At 39.7% G+C, this 21,992-nt stretch overlaps 1 protein-coding gene across 1 annotated transcript in view; it reads right to left on the bottom strand.

Annotated features, from left to right (window-relative positions):
* The window catches only part of fut8b (fucosyltransferase 8b (alpha (1,6) fucosyltransferase)), a gene marked incomplete at both ends in the record, with an annotated part of 44,359 nt that extends 22,593 nt beyond the window's left edge, over positions 1–21,766 (bottom strand). Inside the window, 3 exons of the mRNA XM_081377712.1 lie at positions 906–1,071; positions 5,484–5,599; positions 21,564–21,766. Coding sequence (XP_081233838.1) covers positions 906–1,071; positions 5,484–5,599; positions 21,564–21,766 — 485 coding nt within the window. The remainder of the gene's footprint in view (positions 1–905; positions 1,072–5,483; positions 5,600–21,563) is intronic.
* Positions 21,767–21,992: the final 226 nt, after the last annotated feature.

Genomic DNA, 21,992 nt, shown 5'->3' on the forward strand with positions numbered 1-21,992 from the left:
ATTTTCGTTTTCGGTTAAATTGCCTTGTGAATGGGAGTGAATGGGGCACGACTATGATAGCATCAAAAATCACTATTTTTAAAACACTAAGAAGGCTCGACACAACATGAAACTTTGCTCTCAGTCTCACCAGAGGCTCTACACATGAACTCCAGCATTGAGAACAGTGTTTGTGTTCACAGAGTTTACTAAAAAGAAAGATTTTGAACAACTCACTGTCTCTGTGTCCGCCCGCATTTTGACAGTCAAAAATAGTCGATCTCCGAATGCAACGTAACAGGGAGGAGAGTAAAGATGGAAAGCTCCTAAAGCTTAGTTCCATATAAATTCACGGATAATTTGTTGTTTTGTCGTTAGTGAAAATCAATATTGACCTTGTATTTGAAAAAGGATCCTCATATAAGAAGCAATACTAAAATTTCAGAGTCAGTTCATTCGCATTCGTAGATCGACTATTTTTGACTGTCAAAATGCCGGCGGACACAGAGACAGTGAGTCGTTCAAAATCTTTCTCTTTAGTAAACTCTGTGAACACAAACACTGTTCTCAATGCTGGAGTTCATGTGTAGAGCCTCTGGTGATACTGAGAGCAAAGTTTCATGTTGTGTCGAGCCTTCTTAGTGTTTTAAAAATAGTGATTTTTGATGCTACCATGGTCGTGCCCCATTCACTTCCATTCACAAGGCAATTTGACCGAAAACGAAAATATGGTCAAACTTAAAAGTGGCGTTTGCATTCTAATTATGCTTTCAAACGTAAGTTTGCCTCGGGTAGATTAACAAAAAGACCCTAGGTTGCATTTTGGCGAGAGTTACGCTTTAAAAGTGATTTTTGCACAATAGGTCCCCACATGAAGCCAGAGTCGCCTGAGCAGTGAAAGAGCAGCGGTGATAATAGCGCCTGACCTCTGTTGGTGACCCAGGTCCTGCAGGAGTGTGTCAGTGTGTTTCTGTCTGTCTGTCGGGTTGATGTGACTCAGCTTCTGGATCTCGCTTCGAATAAAATACCACAGCTCTTTCACTCCATTCTCCACCTTCCTCCGCAATTCTTCCTGTTCTCGACCCGGACCAACTGAGGAAGAGAATGAGAGATTCAAAAGTGCTCTAATTAAGGAATGAGGTCTGAGAGGATGTGATATAATGTGAAGATAATCACAGCTTAAGGGCCTTAGTACAAGAAATTATCTATAGCTGAAGACTGCAGTTGACTTAGCAGCTATTACTGCTGACATATGTGTTTTATAGAAAAAGATGGCAGATTTGCAATAGCGTGTGAGTTTTGAAGGAAATTGCAAGAAAGGTTAGAATTGCTGTCGATCTCCCCTACGGATTTAGACTGTCCTCTTTTTGATTCTGTTCTCATTCGTCTCTCGCTCTGCTCGGTCTCCATCTTCGGCTCTTATGTAATACGTTCAGTTCAGTGCTTTTGGAGGAATCCCTCCTGGGTATAATGCCAGCAGGACGGGTGACCCTGAATGAAAGATCTGTCCCGATCCCCAGTGAGCCGCCCTGCTGTATCCTGACTGCATAGGCAGCATCCTAATGGAAATGAAACTTCAGAAGTAACTGCTCAATAGTGCTCTTCACAGATAGCATGTTGACAAACTAAGAACATGATACTCTAATAAGCATAAAATCAAATAGCAATCTCAAATATTAGGTTCAATTATTTTATTTTTTTTATCAATATGTTTCTGTAATATCATAGCATTTACATTTTTGTTTTATATAGATCTGTGAAACAAATGTAAGAGGGAATGTGTGTGTGTGTGTGTGTGTATGTGTATGTGTGTGTATACACACACACACAGATATGTAATGGAATATATATATATTCACCGGCCACTTTATTAGGTACACCTGTTCAACGGCTTATTAACTCAAATATCTCATCAGCCAATCACACGGCAGCAACTAAAAGCATTTAAGCATGTAGAAATGATCATCACGTTCTGCTGAAGTTCAAACTGAGCATCGGAATGAGGAAGAAAGGTGATTTACGTGACTTTTAATGTGGCACGGTTGTTGCTATTCTGAGTGTTTCAGAAACTGCTGATCTTCTGGGATTTTCACTCACACTGATCTCTAGGGTTTACAGAGAATGGAAGAAACACCGGTGTCACTCCTGTCAGCTGAGAACAGAAAACTGAGGCTATAATTCACACAGACTCACTAAAACTGGACTAAAGAAGATTGGAGAAACGTTGCCTGGACTGATGAGTCTGGAGTTCTGCTGTCATTCAGATGTTCGGGTCAGAATTTGGTGAAAACAACATTAAAGCATGGATGATCCTGTCTTGTATTAGCGGTTCAGGCTGTAATGGGTGTTTCTTGACACACTTCGGGACTCTCTTAGTACCAATTGAGCTTTGTTTAAACGCCACAGCCGACCTGAGTATTGTTGTTGACCGTGTCCATCCCTTTGTGATCACAGTGAATCATCTTCTGATGGGTACTTCTAGCAGGATAACAACTATGGAAACAAATGCTGTTCTATTCTAGTGAAGAATAATTTCAATAAGCACTATCACTATGGCTATAAATCTTGTCCTTGACTTCAGGTGCTGTGTAGGTGGGCAGCTCAAACACAGCTGGTTTATCCTCGAATCCGTCCTCTCATTACAGCAGAGGTGACCTGAGTGAGACACACAGCATCCATCGCTCCTTTTATAGGGGTCAGAACAAGCATGAGGAGAGAGAGACTCTTTAAGGATGATTCTCATATATCTGTGACCTCTGGCCCAGGGTGATGATAATGATGTTGGTAGTTATTTTTGGCAGATCCTGCAGCAAGGAAATTTCCCCCATCCTGACCCTGATGATTATGCATGCAGAGACTTGAATACACAGATATAAATGCAAACATCCAAACTCTACCTACACAATGAATCATTCTGTTGTGATTCTGTTAAACCTACAAGGATGTCAATGTGCCAGTCTAAAAGTTGCACATGAAGTCCATATTCTCGTCAGAATTATTCACGTTAAAAAATAAATACGACCTCACGTTGTGTCAATCCCGTTTACACACTGCCTTTACACTTTGAATCGCTCGGGATAATCCCGCAGGTCCTTGATAAGGAGGCGGACTCTCCTTCCCAGACTGATTAATTCGGTTCGAGAGTAGAGATAAAATCCCGAGGCACACTAGCACACACACGCAAGGTCTCTCGCTCCTTCTCTCTGCTGTGCGCGCACTACGCTTGCGCGCTCTTGCTTCTGGGAGATTTTAACTGATCTGCGGGCATCAGGGAGCCGCTATCAACATGCGGGAGACTCCCAGAACTTCCGGGAGACTTGGGATGTCTGCCTTCCTCTCTACGCAATCTCAGGATTAGATGGACACAATATTTCCTCTTTTTGAGAAGAGAGAGGACAACAAAACCTTAAAGGTCCTTACACACTGAGTAAGACAAAATTCGCAAAACAATACAAAATGGAGTCTTCAAGCAGTGAGGATGATTCTGTTGTCCTCTTCTTAAAAAGAGAAAAAGAATGAGGAAATATTGGGTCCATCCAATCCTGAGATTGCGTAGAGAGGAAGGAGAGTTACACCTCCTTATCAAGGAGCTTTGGGATTATCCCGAGCAATTCAAAGTTTACTTCAGGATGTCAGTGGTTCAGTTTGATGCTAGCGATACTGGAGCCGCATATTACAATGAAAACGCTGTTCCGTGAACCAACTGATCCTGAACAGTTCTGGATTTTGGCGTTCGCTTGTACGTCGCTCTGAATTGTCAAAACACCTCTCAAAATGAACCTGATCTAAAATTTTTTTTTCGGAGGCAGTGTGTAAGCGTGATTGACACAACGTGGTCATATTTATTTTTTAACGTGCGGAAATTAAATTTAAGAGCTTAAGAGCTAATTTTTTTCATTGCTAAAGTGCCTCTATTATGCTATTTTAAAGGATCCTCATTTTGTTTTAGAGTCTCCAACAATAGGTTTACATGCATAAGGTCAAAAAACACTTAATTTTCTCATAATATACAGTATATTGCAGCATCAACTCTTTTCTCGGTGTCTGAAACGGTTTGATCAAGAATCTCTAATCTCTCTAAACCCCTCGAGAGCCTACTCTGCTCTGATTGGTCAGAGTTCCCAGTCTGTTGGAAGCCAAATGTCCATTTCCATACCTGAATTTTAGCTCTGGATCTTCCTCAACACTTAATCAGTCATATGAACAGTAACGATGGCGTCGGATTTACCGTATCAATTTCAGCGCTGAGTGCATCAAAGTTGATTTGCTTTCTGTACAGAAAACATTCTTCTCAACAAACACGAACCAAACTCTTTCAGGCCTCAGATACAACTACAGTGTTTGAGGGCGGGGCAAAGTAAATGTTGTTTGCAGGCAGCCAATGAAGACCATAGGCTGCCGCTGGCAATATGCAAATTTGTTACAAATCTACGTAGGTTCAGTAGGAAGTAAAACTCGAATTGCTTCTTTCTTTTGGGAGACGATAACTCTATTTATCTGCACTTTGATCTTTAAAACTTTGCAGACCTTTACATTCACAAACAGTCATATTACACACTACATAAAAGGTAATATATCCTAAAAAGCATAATAGGGGCACTTTAAAATACGTTCTTGCATCCAGTTTTAACATGCAACTATAAGTATGACATTCATGCTGATTCCCCCCTGAATAGCGAACACTGTGACTCAATAGGCGTGTTTCCATTACAGATTTGCGCAAAACTTTAGCGATTTTTTGGTAAATGTCGACAAAAAACTATTGTGAAATGACGGCGTTTGCATTAACCGATGTTATGCGACTAAAACTTCATAAATTTATAAAAGGCGATAAGTAAAATCATTCCAAAAATCATGGCAACGGACTTTATGTACTATATCCCAGCCACTGCACTGGCCATTAAGGAGACGTACTGTATGTGTGTTTTCCAAGCAGGAAAGGAACGACCCTTATACTTGTGAGCAGCTCATATGAGGTGTTTCTGGGTGTTTCTCCCTCATTTCTGCTTCGAGGTCTTGATTGTGGCATTTATTTGAGGTTTAGAATCCATTATTCCTGTAATTCTTTTGTCTTATATGAATTTAATAAAGAACTCTGTCTCGTATTCTGTCCAAACACACCGCGTCATCTACGTCAGGTGACCTGTAAATGCGCAAAAACTGTTTCCATTACAGTTTTGCGAAATATTTCTTTTTCGAATTACCTGAAAAACCTCCTCATGTGAGCGTAAAAACTTTTTTGCAATAAATGGAAGTTTTTGCGAAATTGACATGTTTCCATTGGGCGTATTTTCAATTCGCAATTTCAGTTTGCGCAATTTGAAGGGTAATGAAAACGTGGCTAGTGACACTATCAAAACCAGCCATCTTCACTGGCTCAAACAATGGTGTGAGTTTGGGTCAGACCAGTTTATCTGACCAATGTTAGACCATGAGTATTTGGACATGTATGGACAAGGGTTCTGTTAGGGTTAAGAAAGGGAGACTTAGTCCTGTTTACTCGCCTTCTCCAGATAATCTCTGAAAACTGTGGATCTTCTGTTTGGCTCGGCTTAGCTGTTCCTCAAGAGACCGGAGTCTTCCTGACGATATTGGCCCATCCGACTGTCCTTCCGGCATCCTGCAAAACACACACGGTTTTGTTAGCGAACCGCTTCCGCAGCTTAGAGTATGCAAACAGCGGATCTGTCTGCTCTTCTCACGGCGTCAATGAAGAAAGCAATCAGACCGTAAAACAAACGGAGAGCGACACGGAAAACGACAGGCTCCGAACGTTGATTCACTGGAGCCTGATTATGGATTGGCCATGAATAAAATAATCATAAATGTCTGCTGTGATGTTCAATAGCGTTTAGTGCACTGCATAAATTTGCTGCCTATACATTCGTCTAAAGCATAATTGCTAATTACAGTTTAGTAGTGTTCGTTTCTATTCAGCTGATTTAGATGAAATCACCTCTTAACTAACGAGCATTTGGGAAACTCTGCATGACACAAACAACTGCTCGTTTAGTATCACATATTATCATATTGAGCTTTTATTTAATAACTGAATGTTTACTGAATATTTCTATTTGCTTTTAAGGGGCGGTAAACGGGTCAATATGGGTCCAAGTGCCAAAACCACTGAGTAGATCGCTTACACTAAGTATTAATATGGTAATCATACATTAATATTAATACTTCTGCTGAATGCATATGCATGAGGGTATATATGCAAAGGAACAAAGATTAGCGTGGAGAAATCAATGGAGCATGTTAGCACAATTTGCAAGAGTGGAGGAGGGAATACTAATTGATTCAAAAGATGCAAAAAGGGCTTTTAATTTTAAAGCAAATGACAAAAACAGCCACAAGTGGTGAGAAAACCAGCAGGCTTCGATATGCAAAAATAAAAAGCAAGGCATTAGAAAGACAACGCCGTTCAATTGTTTGGCATCAGCAAGGCTTTTTTGAAAAGAAAGAAATTAATTCTTTATGAATCATTTATTCTTAAGTCTATAAGACTATAATTACGCAAATCTTAGAATTTTGACACACTTAAAGGGGTGGTTCATTATGATTGCACTTTTCTAACTTTAGTTAGTGTGTAATGTTGCTGTTTGAGCATAAACAACATCGGCAAAGTTACAACGCTCAAAGTTCTAAGCAAAGGGAGATATTTGCTTTTAAAGAAATCACTTTTTAAGGACTACAACAAACGGCTGGTAGAGACTACACAACAGTCCTCCCGGGTTAGTGACATCACCAACCCTAAAATTTACATAAACCCCGCCCTCTGAACACGATTTATACATTATCATGACAGAATATGCTAATCAATGACTAGAAGATAACTACACATAAGCTTCATAAATTAAAAAACTAACCATTCAGACATGTTCTGTTGCTTCTACATGTTGTTACTTCTTCTTGAGTCTCTCCATCTTTGTCTGACTCTGTTTTGAGCATAAAAAGCTAAAAGTTTTTGAAATTTTCAGTGCATGTCTGTGTGAGGTAAAATGACACAAGCTCTTGAAGCTCCGCCCCCTGTGCCGGAAGCAGCAGCTCATTTGCATTTAAAGGAACAGACACAAAAATGGTGTGTTTTTACTCACCCTCAAAAAGTGACAATATTAACATGCTATATAAAAATATCTGTGGGGTATTTTGAGCTGAAACTTCACACACACACTCTGGGGACATCAGAGACTTATTTTACATCTTGTGAAAGGGGCATTATACCACCCCTTTATGACTAGAGTTTTACTTTGAGCAGATTTATGTAACATGCATGTTCTGTTTTGGTTAAGGGTACATTTACACGACAACGATATGCTTACAACGGAGAAGTTTTTCCTTTGAGTTTTCCGCACACAGATGACATCATTGTCAAAATGATCCCCATTCACACGGATCCGCGAAAACTACTAAAAACCCTGTATTCTGCTGCCAGGCCAGTAGGTGGTGATGAAACACTATAGACTGAACACGTAATACGCATGTGCATGCATGACATCATCGTCTTTGTTGTTTACATGTTTACATTTTCAAAAACTTGCACTTTGAAACAATTCAAATTCAAAAAAGTTTGCATTTTCAGGCACCCAAAATGCCGTTTTCATGTAAACGAACGGCCAAAACGCATTAAAAGTATTACGTTTTAAGTTGAAAACGGTGTCGTGTAAACATTCCCTTAGTTTCATTGTGTTTTGGTTATGTTTTCCCTATTCTGGTTTGCCTGAGTTCCCTAGTTAGTTTCCCTGGTTATTTATTAGTTCCACACACCTGTTTCTGTTCACATTGATTACTCTCCCTATGTATTTAAGCCCTGTGTTTGCATAGTTTCTTTGTCCTGTATCGTCTATGTCAAAAGTGGTTGTGTTTAAATTTACTCCTACGATCTCCTGAGTTTTCCGCTTCGATACAAATACCAACCATGACAATTTATACATATGCCCCCCTATTCTAGTTAGGAGTAACAAGATGGCAGCAGAGAGGAGGTGACCACACACTTTACAACAGAGATATAATGTATTGGAGTTATATGAACATTACAATATTTTATAATACATTTTGGATTCCAGACTTCATGAAGCCGTTTTGGTTTCCCAAGGCTCTTTTAAGGGAAACACATAACCATAAGTAAAAGAAAAATGAAAACCCTTGAAGATGAACTTGGTCTTTCAAGGCCTGAAATGAACAAATAGACTTACATTCTATAACATCTGAAAGACATTTATCTAACTGCAATCTGGAAAAGAAGTAGGTTGTCGGTCCCCTATAAGCAGCGTTGTATCATGATAAAGTGCTATCTAGAATATATATATATATATATATATATATATATATATATATATATATATATGCACACATACACATTAATCGTTAAAAGATCGCGATCTCAATTCAAACACACAAGTGATCTTATTTCTAAATTCCAACGATTCGCCTGTCTATTAAACCTTTGACAAAATCACAGCGAACATTCAAATCTGTGTTTGCGCGCCGCTGACCCAGAGAGCAGTTGTCATATATATGTATAAAACAGCTTCATAAACAGTCTTTTCAGCCACACAGTATCATTATTTCTGTTTTACAAATATTCATATTATCACAGAAGTACTGGAATAAAAGATTATAGTTAAGATATAAACACTAATGTAATAGAGCAAATCACCATTTGAAAATAACGACCCAAAAAATATGGATTGTATTAATTACATTGTTACACCAGTAGGTGGCGACAAGTGACTGTTAATTTTTTTTCATTGGATCATTCATTAAAGAGATTTGTTCAAAAATGCTGATTCATCCAGTAATGAAACAAATTAAGTATTTATGAGCGAGTCATTGAATCATTCATTTAAACTGATTTTTTTTTTTTTAATTAATTAAATATTTTTAAATAGACTGCAGCAATTAACCTTAACATCAGAACCTCTTGTAAACTATTTTGTTCAGTGGTCTATTCAGAATTGTGGGAGAATCTTGATTTCTTTATTTAAACAAACAAAAACAAAAATGAATAAATAAATAAATATATATATATATATATATATATATATATATATATATATATATATATATATATATATATATATATATATATATATATATATATACAGTGAGGAAAATAAGTATTTGAACACCCTGCTATTTTGCAAGTTCTCCCACTTAGAAATCATGGAGGGGTCTGAAATTGTCATCGTAGGTGCATGTCCACTGTGAGAGACATAATCTAAAAAAAAAAATCCAGAAATCACAATGTATGATTTTTTAACTATTTATTTGTATGATACAGCTGCAAATAAGTATTTGAACCAATGTTAATATTTGGTACAGTAGCCTTTGTTTGCAATTACAGAGGTCAAACGTTTCCTGTAGTTTTTCACCAGGTTTGCACACACTGCAGGAGGGATTTTGGCCCACTCCTCCACACAGATCTTCTCTAGATCAGTCAGGTTTCTGGGCTGTCGCTGAGAAACACGGAGTTTGAGCTCCCTCCAAAGATTCTCTATTGGGTTTAGGTCTGGAGACTGGCTAGGCCACGCCAGAACCTTGATATGCTTCTTACAGAGCCACTCCTTGGTTATCCTGGCTGTGTGCTTCGGGTCATTGTCATGTTGGAAGACCCAGCCTCGACCCATCTTCAATGCTCTAACTGAGGGAAGGAGGTTGTTCCCCAAAATCTCGCAATACATGGCCCCGGTCATCCTCTCCTTAATACAGTGCAGTCGTCCTGTCCCATGTGCAGAAAAACACCCCCAAAGCATGATGCCACCACCCCCATGCTTCACAGTAGGGATGGTGTGCTTGGGATGGTACTCATCATTCTTCTTCCTCCAAACACGTTTAGTGGAATAATGACCAAAAAGTTCTATTTTGGTCTCATCTGACCACATGACTTTCTCCCATGACTCCTCTGGATCATCCAAATGGTCATTGGCAAACTTAAGACGGGCCTTGACATGTGCTGGTTTAAGCAGGGGAACCTTCCGTGCCATGCATGATTTCAAACCATCTTAGTGTATTACCAACAGTAACCTTGGAAACAGTGGTCCCGGCTCTTTTCAGGTCATTGACCTGCTCCTCCCGTGTAGTTCTGTGCTGATTTCTCACCTTTCTTAGGATCATTGAGACCCCACGAGGTGGGATCTTGCATGGAGCCCCAGTCCGAGGGAGATTGACAGCCATGTTTAGCTTCTTCCATTTTCTAATGATTGCTCCAACAGTGGACCTTTTTTCACCAAGCTGCTTGGCAATTTCCCCGTAGCCCTTTCCAGCCTTGTGGAGGTGTACAATTTTGTCTCTAGTGTCTTTGGGCAGCTTTTTGGTCTTGGCCATGTTAGTAGTTAGATTCTTACTGATTGTATGGGGTGGACAGGTGTCTTTATGCAGCTAACGACCTCAAACAGGTGCATCTAATTTAGGATAATAAATGGAGTGGAGGTGGACATTTTAAAGGCAGACTAACAGGTCTTTGAGGGTCAGAATTCTACCTGATAGACAGGTGTTCAAATACTTATTTGCAGCTGTATCATACAAATAAATAGTTAAAAACTCATATATTGTGATTTCTGGATTTTTTTTTTAGATTATATCTCTCACAGTGGACATGCACCTACGATGACAATTTCAGACCCCTCCATGATTTCCAAGTGGGAGAACTTGCAAAATAGCAGGGTGTTCAAATACTTATTTTCCTCACTGTATATATATATATATATATATATATATATATATATATATATATATATATATATATATATATATATATATATATATATATTCAATTAATCCAGAATAATGCAGCTCTAGTTCAATTCCATCTAACGAGTGTGTGACACAAAGCATCAGACAGGGCAGAACTTCAGAACTGCTGATGGAGAGCAAAACAGAGTCTGATACAGGAGGGAACGGCGGCCAAATGACATTACAGCGAGTGAATTACTGTCAGTCACTGACTCACTGCGAGAGGAAATTACAAGAGTCGCAAGATTAGCCAGGAGACTGAAGCCTGAAGATCACACAGATTTTGCCGATGAAAAAGAGGCAAGGAAGATGTGCATACTGCGAAATGATTAGTGAATTTGCACAGACTTCTATACAGTAAATGCTGTTACTTTTTCCAAGCAATCAGACTGAAGGTTTTCACCTGGTGGATGATGAAATAGGTGGAAAAATCCCACAGACTCGCATTGAAGAGACCAGAGCCGTACCTAGAGACTTGAAGAGGGACTCTGTTTAATTGGACTGGAAAGAAACCACTAAGAATACCAGAGTAACTGCATGGCAACATGTTAAAATCACCCATAACACCCTAGTAACTGCACATGAATGTGTTTAAATCACCCAGATGACTTAGCAATATACTAAAACCACTCAAAACATCTTAGCATTAGAACATGCTAAAGAACAACTAACTAACCAAGAATACCTTAGTAAATGCATAGCAAAATGCTAAAGCCACTTATAGCAAACGCACAACAATGTGGCAAAAGCATTCACCCTATAGAGCTGGTAAGTCCCGCCCCTTCCGCTAATCCCCCTGGACCTCTAGGTTTAAAAATCGTCAATGCAAGTGAATGGGAGAAAATAATTATTTTCTGGTCCCGTTTGAATTTTGCCATGAATGTGAACATATGTTGTCTGTGAATTTTTTATATAACTTTTCGTGTAAAGAATGACACAATTTAGCGGGTAGAAGTTTGATACGGTTAGACTTTGTGTGAGAGCACTTTGTGGACTACAACTCTTCGCTGCTTTCGACGCGTTTGAAACGTCAACACCACTAGCACACGGACTAGCTCACGGATCCCGCTAAACATGGCTGTGTCTTTGGTGCACTTCACCGCCTTCTTTCAGGGAGAGGACAAAATCGTTGAGGTTGGCGAAAACCACGGGTAAGTCAACTTTATGGGGTGACGTCACATAGGCGACATGTAGTCTTTCTCGTTATGGCTTTTCCACAACTGCTAGCCGAAGAATCATACATATACTGTCAAACTCGTAACATGAAAAATTATATAAAAAAATTCACAGACAACATATGTTCACATTTATGGCACAATTCAAACGGGACCAGAAAATAATTATTTTCTCCCATTCACTTGCATTGACGATTTTTTAACCTAGAGGTCCACTTGGGGTTTTGCGGATGGGCAGGACTTACCAGCTCTATACCCTGGCAATCATCCTTGAAGGCCCGCTGAAGTGCCTTGGAATGTTGCGTTGACGTAATTTCCACTGAAACAGGAATAAGGCGGGACATATTGAATAGCCCCTCCCCCTTTTCAAATAGCCAATAGCTTTCAGTTTCCCTCACAGACTGCAAGTCGTACTTGACAGCACCATGGAAGCGAATTCAAGCGCTGATAATACGTTGGATTCAATAGTAGAGGTGTGAATAAATTCTAGCCATTTTAATCTTAACCAACGTACAGTTGGAACACGGAATAAAACTTGAGCGTTTGAGCAACATCTCTCAACGGTCGCTTTGGCCGGGTGGTGTTTATAGCATAGGGGGCGGAGCTTTAGATTCTAGAGAGCATTTGATTGGACAGAAGATGTGATGAGAAACTGAAGTCCGCGGTGATGTAGAGATTGTGTCGACTAGACTCTCCGCTGTGAAGGCCTCATCGACACCACAGCCATCGGCACTGATCCTCAACAAACTCGTCCCATGCCGGCGTGACTCCAATCTTCAACCAGATGGAACTGGATAATATTCTGATTGTTCCAAACCAATCTGACATCTGACCTGTAATGCTGCCTGAATCATAATCATACACTGTTTGTTCATTGGCCAGAGGAGAACTGAGCGAGTGAGTCGGGTTTTTTCTCCATTCTGTCACTGATGGAGTTTTGGTTCCTCGCCACTGTCGCCTTTTGTTGCCATTGGCTTGGTTTGCTTAGTTGGGGACATTAAATTTAACATTTAATTTAATATTCAACAATAATATTGATCTGCATTGACACTATTATACAAGAACTGAACTGAGCTGGACGATGACATCACGGTTTACTCCAGAGCAGCTAAATATATATATATATATAAATGAACTAAATTAATAACTTTTTTAAAACAAAAATGAACCATCACTGAACTTACTTAAGCTGGACTGTGATGCTATTTTCTTCTAGAAACAAACTTGTTTGCATTATTTTCCTGTTATCTCTGTAAAGCTGCTTTGAAACAATCTGTACTCTAAAAAGCGCTATATAAATAAAGGTGACTTGACTTGACTTGACTTGACTTGTCATAAAAATCCGTGATCCATTTTAGCGGAAGTGAGAGACTAAGTTATGAATGTTTATATCTCCTAAATGCGAGCTTGTCATTGTTTTGGAACACGCCAGCTTATTCATGACCTTAAGGCTAACATATTCAATCTAAAAGCTAAGAGATTTCAGGGGGCCTTTAATATCATGTCAACACAAAACTGTGGTCTCTTCCCATCCAGAATAAGCTACAATGTGGACTGACCTTTAAGTCGATAGTCTGAAGTCTGGCTACGCATACTAAGAGGAATAGCACAATATTCTTAATCATAAGAGTGCTTTTAGTGCAGGGAAGCTGTTTTCTTTTTTAAGTTTATTGTGTGTGTTCTTGGCAAGTGTCACTATGAAGAATGTTTGTGGCAGAATATTTTCCAGCGCTCGTGGCAATTTTAATTGCTCATATAATGATATTGACAGAAAGCACACACATCTTCACCCAGCCTGAGGGTGTGGACCGCTGCTTCCCGATGAAACAAATGAACGTTACGATGTGTGGAGAAACATTGATAATAATGCACGGCAACACACGCGGGCCATTGTCAGAAACCATTCCATTTCTCTTCAGCGAAGGCTGGAAACGTTTTATTGCTTTGAGCATCACTTCCCATGTTAATTTATCTATCCAGCAGGTTTTTTTTCATCACCACTTTATTATAGTAGTATGTGCATATATAAATTACATGACACATAAAAGTGCCTTCTGGCATTCGAACAGAGCTTTTTTGAAGAAAAAAGGAGAAATAAAGGTCTCCAATGCTTTTTTCACAGATTTTTTTTTTTCAGATTTCTCTAACCAACATTTTTTGGACGTGACATTTTTATACTATATTATTGTTGTTGTTATTTAAATATAAATAAAATATATGCATTATACAATATATATATATACACACACACACACACACACACACACACACACACACACACACACACACACACACACACACACACACACACACACACACACACACACACACACTCACTCACTCTCACACTCACTCACACTCACACACACTCACTCACTCACACACTCACTCACTCACTCACTCAACACACTCACACACACACACACACACACACACACACACACACACACACACACACTCACTCACTCACTCACTCACTCACTCACTCACTCACTCACTCACTCAACACACTCACTCACACATACACACACACACACACACACACACACACACACACACACACACACACACACACACACACACACACACACACACACACACACACACACACACACACACACACACACACACACTCACTCACTCACACAACACACTCACTCACACACTCACTCACCCACTCACTCACTCACACACTCACTCACTCACTCACTCACTCACTCACCCACCCACCCACCCACCCACTCACTCACCCACCCACCCACCCACCCACTCACTCACACTCACTCACTCACTCACTCACTCACTCACTCACTCACTGATCATCTACGCAAACTAATAGAAAACAACCATAACAATCCTAAGTTCTTATTTAACACAGTGGCGAGACTAACAAATAAACAGATGTCTCCTGAACAAAATATTCCATTACAGTTTAGTAAACCAACTAAACTATTGAAAGAAGTGTTACCTGTAGTGGAAGAGCCTCTCCTCAATATTATTAACTCGTCTTTATCTTTAGGTTATGCACACACACACACACACACACACACACACACACACACTCACTCACTCACTCACTCACTCACTCACTCACTCACTCACTCACTCACTCACTCACTCACTCACTCACTCACTCACTCACTCAACACACTCACTCACACATACACACACACACACACACACACACACACACACACACACACACACACACACACACACACACACACACACACACACACTCACTCACACAACACACTCACTCACACACTCACTCACCCACTCACTCACTCACACACTCACCCACCCACCCACCCACCCACTCACTCACCCACCCACCCACCCACTCACTCACACTCACTCACACTCACTCACTCACTCACTCACTCACCCACCCACCCACCCACCCACTCACTCACCCACCCACCCACCCACCCACTCACTCACACTCACTCACTCACTCACTCACTCACTCACTCACTCACTCACTCACTCACTCACTCACTCACTGATCATCTACGCAAACTAATAGAAAACAACCATAACAATCCTAAGTTCTTATTTAACACAGTGGCGAGACTAACAAATAAACAGATGTCTCCTGAACAAAATATTCCATTACAGTTTAGTAAACCAACTAAACTATTGAAAGAAGTGTTACCTGTAGTGGAAGAGCCTCTCCTCAATATTATTAACTCGTCTTTATCTTTAGGTTATGTTCCAAAAACATTTAAACTGGCAGTTATAAAACCTCTCATTAAGAAACCACAATTAGATCCGAATAATCTAGTAAATTATAGACCCATTTCAAATCTACCTTTTATGTCTAAAATACTAGAAAAAGTTGTGTCCGCTCAACTGGGCTCTTTCTTACAAGAAAATGACACCTATGAAAAGTTTCAGTCTGGGTTCAGGCCGCATCATAGCACTGAAACTGCGCTCGTTAAAATCACAAATGATTTACTTTTAGCTTCTGACCAAGGCTGTATCTCAATATTAGTTTTACTTGATCTTAGTGCTGCGTTCGATACTATAGATCATACAATACTCTTAGATCGACTACAAAATTATACTGGTGTTCAAGGACAAGCATTAAGCTGGTTTAGATCGTATTTATCTGACCGCTACCATTTTGTTTATTTAAATGGAGAAAAATCTATCATAACTCCAGTAAACTATGGAGTGCCGCAGTGATCTGTGTTAGGCCCTCTATTATTCTCAATATATATGCTGCCACTTGGAAATATTATAAGGAAACATGGAATTAGTTTCCATTGTTATGCTGATGACACTCAAATCTATATTTCATCACGGCCAGATGAAAACGCTAAATTATCCAAATTGACAGAGTGTGTTAAAGATATAAAAGATTGGATGACGCATAATTTTCTTTTATTAAATCCAGACAAGACAGAGGTACTACTTATCGGTTCAAAAAACCACCCACAAAACCTCTCACAATACAACTTTAACATAGTAGGATGTCCTGTTACTTCATCCTCTACAGTAAAAGACCTGGGTGTTATATTAGACTGCAACCTGTCTTTTGAAAATCATATTTCATATGTTACAAGAACAGCCTTTTTCCACCTTAGAAACATTGCTAAGCTACGTAATATGCTATCTGTTTCTGATGCAGAAAAGTTAGTTCATGCATTCATGACCTCGAGACTAGATTACTGTAATGCGTTATTAGCCGGTTGTCCTGCATCCTCAATAAACAAGCTACAGTTAGTCCAAAATGCCGCCGCTAGAGTTCCAACTAGATCAAGAAAATATGATCATATAACACCGATTTTATCATCTCTACATTGGTTACCTATAAAGTCCCGTATTAATTACAAGGTATTGCTACTGACTTATAAAGCCCTAAACGGCTTAGCTCCAGTCTATTTAACGGATCTTCTATCGCCCTATAATCCATCGCGCTCTTTAAGGTCACTAAATTCGAGGCTTTTGGTCATACCTAGGATATCTAGGTCCACCAAAGGAGGGAGAGCATTTTCACATTTAGCACCAAAACTCTGGAATAGTCTTCCGGATACTATTCGTTGCTCAGACTCGCTCTCCCAGTTTAAAACTAGATTAAAGACGCATCTCTTCAGCCAGGCATTCATATAATACTTTTAATCCTACAGTTAAATCCGACCTCTAGTTCATAAACGCCAGAGGAGAACTGGCCCCCGACTGAGCCCGGGTTCTCCCAAGGTTTTTTTTTCTCCATTAGGTCACCTGATGGAGTTTTTCGGTTCCTTGCCACTGTTGCCTTTGGCTTGCTCAGTTAGGGATATTTGGGGATATTTAATTGAATTAATCAATCAACGATACTATTGATCAGCATTACCAAATGTAGACGTTCCACTAGAAACAAACATTGATGTATTGTTCTAATTTATTACTGTGAAGCTGCTTTGATACAACCTGTGTTGTGAAAAGCGCTATATAAATAAACTTGACTTGACTTGACTTGACTCACTCACTCACCACACTCACTCACTCACTCACTCACTCACTCACTCACTCACTCACTCACTCACTCACTCACTCACTCACTCACTCACTCACTCACTCACTCACTCACTCACACACACACACACAACACACTCACTCACTCACTCACTCACTCACTCACTCACTCACTCACTCACTCACTCACTCACACACACACAACACACTCACTCACTCACTCACTCACTCACTCACTCACTCACTCACTCACTCACTCACTCACTCACTCACTCACTCACTCACTCACTCACTCACTCACACACACACACAACACACTCACTCACTCACTCACTCACTCACTCACTCACTCACTCACTCACTCACTCACTCTAAGTTTCTCTCTCTCTCTCTCACACACACACACACTCTCTCTCTAGTCTTAGTGAATCTGGCCTGATAAAAGCGCACTACATGCAGCTGTTTTATAATTAATACTCCTCCAGTTCCACAGTCCAAGGACACTGTCTGGATCTATCAGAGATCCCGGGATTGATATTGTGGACCTCCAGGTTTAGAGCCGATCAATGTGAGACTGGGACCCTGAATGAGGCCGAAAGACACATAAGAGCCACAGTGGACGATCTGTTTGGAATTAAAGCGCAGAATACATTGATCAGATCAAGATTTATATCTGAAACAGATGCTCCTCCTTCAGCCTGACAAAGACAAATGACCAAAGCAAATTTATCCACTGCTTATGGACAATAGCTTGACTCTCAGGATCCATAAAAGAGCTGTTTTTGAGGAACTATTCGCTTGTGTGTTATAGACAATCAAACACAGGTTCAGTTTCAAGCACACTTCCCTTACAAAACAGCACTGTGTGGGACTAATACCACTTTAATGCTGTAACCAACACTTTTCACAATTACAGTAACTACTTGTGGAAGCTGTAATCTGTAATTATTTATTGAATTAATTTGTGGAGCCCTAATTCACTGATGATCTTTTTAATGAGGCTGTATTATGCACTTTTACAAAGTCTTGATTTTATTTTTGCGGTCTAATACAATCTTAGTCTGACGTCGTCATACTCAGATTCTAGTCAGAATATGAGTCTGATACTGCTCCATTGGGCTGTGATTAAGGGACGTGTTTCAACCGAACCAGGAAAGAAAATGCCTCTGCACTCAATTGGATAGACCTACAACCAATCAGAGCAACGGAGTAAGTGACGTATGTTCTTCATCCCTGTTTCCGATCGACAAATTCCTTGAACGCGGTTCTCTGTTCTTCTTTTAAAATAAATGCGCTGTTGATATCTTCTATAACAGACGCGATGGAGGAATCTACACATGATGTTTCATGAACAAAGTTCGGGAGGAGCACGTTCAAATAATCAATCCAATCAACTTGTCATCAAACAATTACCATGTCTACCCAATCAGCATGAGAGGAAGCATATATTTATTCACTCTGTCAACTCACCTAACATTCCTTGACAGTTTTCAGCATCCCTCCACTGACTCTCTGTTCTTCCACAGCCTGGAATACGGGGGGAGTACTTTGGGTTCGGGCCGAATACCGAGCCCGGAGCCTCTCCTCGGACAGCACGCCAAATATGCATTTATTCTATCTGACTTGTTTGTAAGTGTGAAATCTCAATTCTCCAGCAGCAGTCATCTTTGTTGTAAACGAATTCAACCCAAGCGCTTGTTGGTGACGTGGATGATTACGTTACTGTTGGTCATCTGTCCATCATCGTATAAAGCCCGCCCTGACAATTTGATTGGTCCGAACAGCTCTTGTTTGAGCATAATTGCTCCACAACGGATCAAGTCCAGACCGAACTTCCCGACCTAAATATGTTGTGGGCGGGGCTAAGTTCGGCTGGCATCCAGGCTAATACAATCTACTTTTAGGATCTACTTTTCATGCTTGAATGTTCCAAAAAACATTATTTTCCCTATATTCTCCATTGTTGCAGCTCCTCTCTTCCCAGTCTGTCAGTAACGCTCTGTTTAGTTCCTGTCTCTATGAAGCCCCTCCTTCTGAAAAGCACACTGTGCTCTGATTGGTCGGCTGGATCAGTGTGTTGTGATTGGTCGAGCGCTTCGAGTGTGTTTGGGATATGTCCCGCCACTTACCATGACCGCCAGTTTAACACATTACTAACTAACTCAACCAGGCCCCGCCCCTTTATTCTGTGCATGAATTATTTAAATGAGGAATATTGTGACGTGTTTGTTCCCGGAAGAAACTCAAGACTACAATGGAGGCGTTTCAGGAGTTCAGAAACACTGACACTGATATAGGCTAGAGAATAACTCCCGCTGGAGGGACTTTGTGCTCGAACTGCAACATTACACACTAAAGAAAGATGAACATGAAAACAGCATCTTAGGACAGCACTTTCTCCAGGGCAACCAGGTCCTCCGCAAATCCCTCCACATCACTGTTTCTCTAACATCATCTGAGAGCAGCAAATGTGTCTTCTCTCCTCAGTATAAGCTCTTTATAAATCTTGACTTTCTCCATCAGACCTTCAGAACACCTCCCTCGTGTCTCTCCTGAATATCCTGCAAAACTCCTCATGTTCTGAGTCACGTGTCGTGAATCTGTTCCCTGTCTGACTCTGCATGTGCTTGAAGAGAAACAATAGTTACTGAGGGAAAATAAATACCATTTAAGTATACATCTTGCTTTTTAACATTTTAACTAAGTTAGGTAATTCAAATTAGTAATAAATATTAATTACACAGTAAATCACATTACATTTATGCATTTAGAAGATGCATATATATAAATATATTAATATTTGATTGTCCAAATGTCAATTATATTATAATTAATTACATTATTGTATGTAATTACATTACATATTAAATCATTGTATAAATAATAATACATATAATCTTAACTTTAAGTCATTCTGCAGCGTGGTTGAGAACCATTGTGTTGGACTGTTTGGCTCAGTTTTGCTCAGAAGAACATGGGATTTTGTTTCTATAGAAGCTCATACGGTTTCTTTCTTCTTGTTCTGTTAAGAGCACATGTTGTTCCCAGGGAACTAAACTCACATCAGACAGAATCGGGTCAAATACTGCAAATGTTAGAAAGGGTCTTCATTGGAAGGGCACACAGCCTTGAAATCACAAACCACAGACATAACAATCCATTTAAACTATAGAAGCACAATGCATCTTCATGCAAAACGTTGACTGTAAATCGATTCAAAGTTTGCATACTTGCATAAGTCAATTTTTACTGAGGAAAGCCCCGAAATTAAGATAATGTAACTACTTTGCATGGTTACGACAGAAAAAAGCACTGAATAACCTGCGATGATGCCAATTAGCATCAACATAAACTGTTAAATGTTATAAATATTAGGGCTGCACAATATATCGAAATTATCAAAATATCGCAAATGTATATATCACGATATGCATAATCGCAATGGCTTGCAATAACTCATGAACAAAAGACAAAGAGAAAATCACTCACTCTTGGCTGAATAACTTTTGTAGCTTTAATAAGAATCAGTATATATTTAATTCATACAGTGAAAACTAATTAGTGTTTTATTTTTACGTTTGATTATTCAGTTTGTGTTGTTAATAAACCTAATGCCCTAAACCCCGAGGTTTACACTGATGTTAAAATAACACTTCTTATGCTTCAGTAAAACACTGATGTTCACTTTCAGAAGTTGTAGGGATGTTTTCTAGTCACAAAAAGAACGTGAAACACATGTAGGTTATATCATTTAAAATATATTTTAAAGATAATTTAAGTTTATTTTACACACTTTATTGTATTATTGTATCGCATATGGAATATTGCATTATTTAAGTTATCGCATATCGCATTTTTCTTCAATATCGTGCAGCCCCAATAAATATAGTATAAATAGAGCACAACATAATACGATCCTTATATTGGAATCATATGAGAACAAGTTGTAATTGCTGCCGTTGTGTAATTGTGAAATTGTGTCTGCTTAACTGAATACATAATGTCAACTAACATAGTATTATATTACAGCCATATTGACACACTCATCTTTAGCTGATAAAAGGATACTTCCAAATATTTCCTAACTGTAACCTTTTCCTCATCTTTACATTTTTCCAATTCCATATGCTTTTTTTAGACAAAATTTTAACAATGAGAGAATAAAGAAACAGTCATTTTTAGCTTCACTATAATAATCCAGCAGAGGTTTACCGTAGAGACTGGGCCATGCGTCTCAGGTCTTCATTTTGCTGTTTCAGTCTCTCCAGCTTGGTGAGGATCTTGGCCAGCTCACGGCTGGAGCGCGGCGCATGTTCGTTGTCTTTCACCAGATGACCCCCGATATAAAAGAGCAACGTCCCCCATGCCAGCAGGACCAGCGCTATCCAGCGCCATGAGCCCGTCCATGGACGCATGCTCTCGCCAAACTCCAGTCACAAATCACGGACCGGCATGCTGGGTCTGACGAGTAAAGTACAGCTTAAAAGCAAGGCGTCCAAATGTGGAAGGTGAAAAAAGAACTGGTGCGTCTACGTAAGTACGTCAACACACTGTGGATATTCATACATCGTGACTCGTCAAGAAGACAGATCTTCCATTCTGTTCCTATAGTTGAGGATTGTGGTGTTTTTGGTGTTTCAC

This window comes from Scardinius erythrophthalmus (genome assembly GCF_964197995.2).
Source record: "Scardinius erythrophthalmus genome assembly, chromosome: 11".
Classification (NCBI taxonomy): Eukaryota; Metazoa; Chordata; class Actinopteri; order Cypriniformes; family Leuciscidae; genus Scardinius; species Scardinius erythrophthalmus.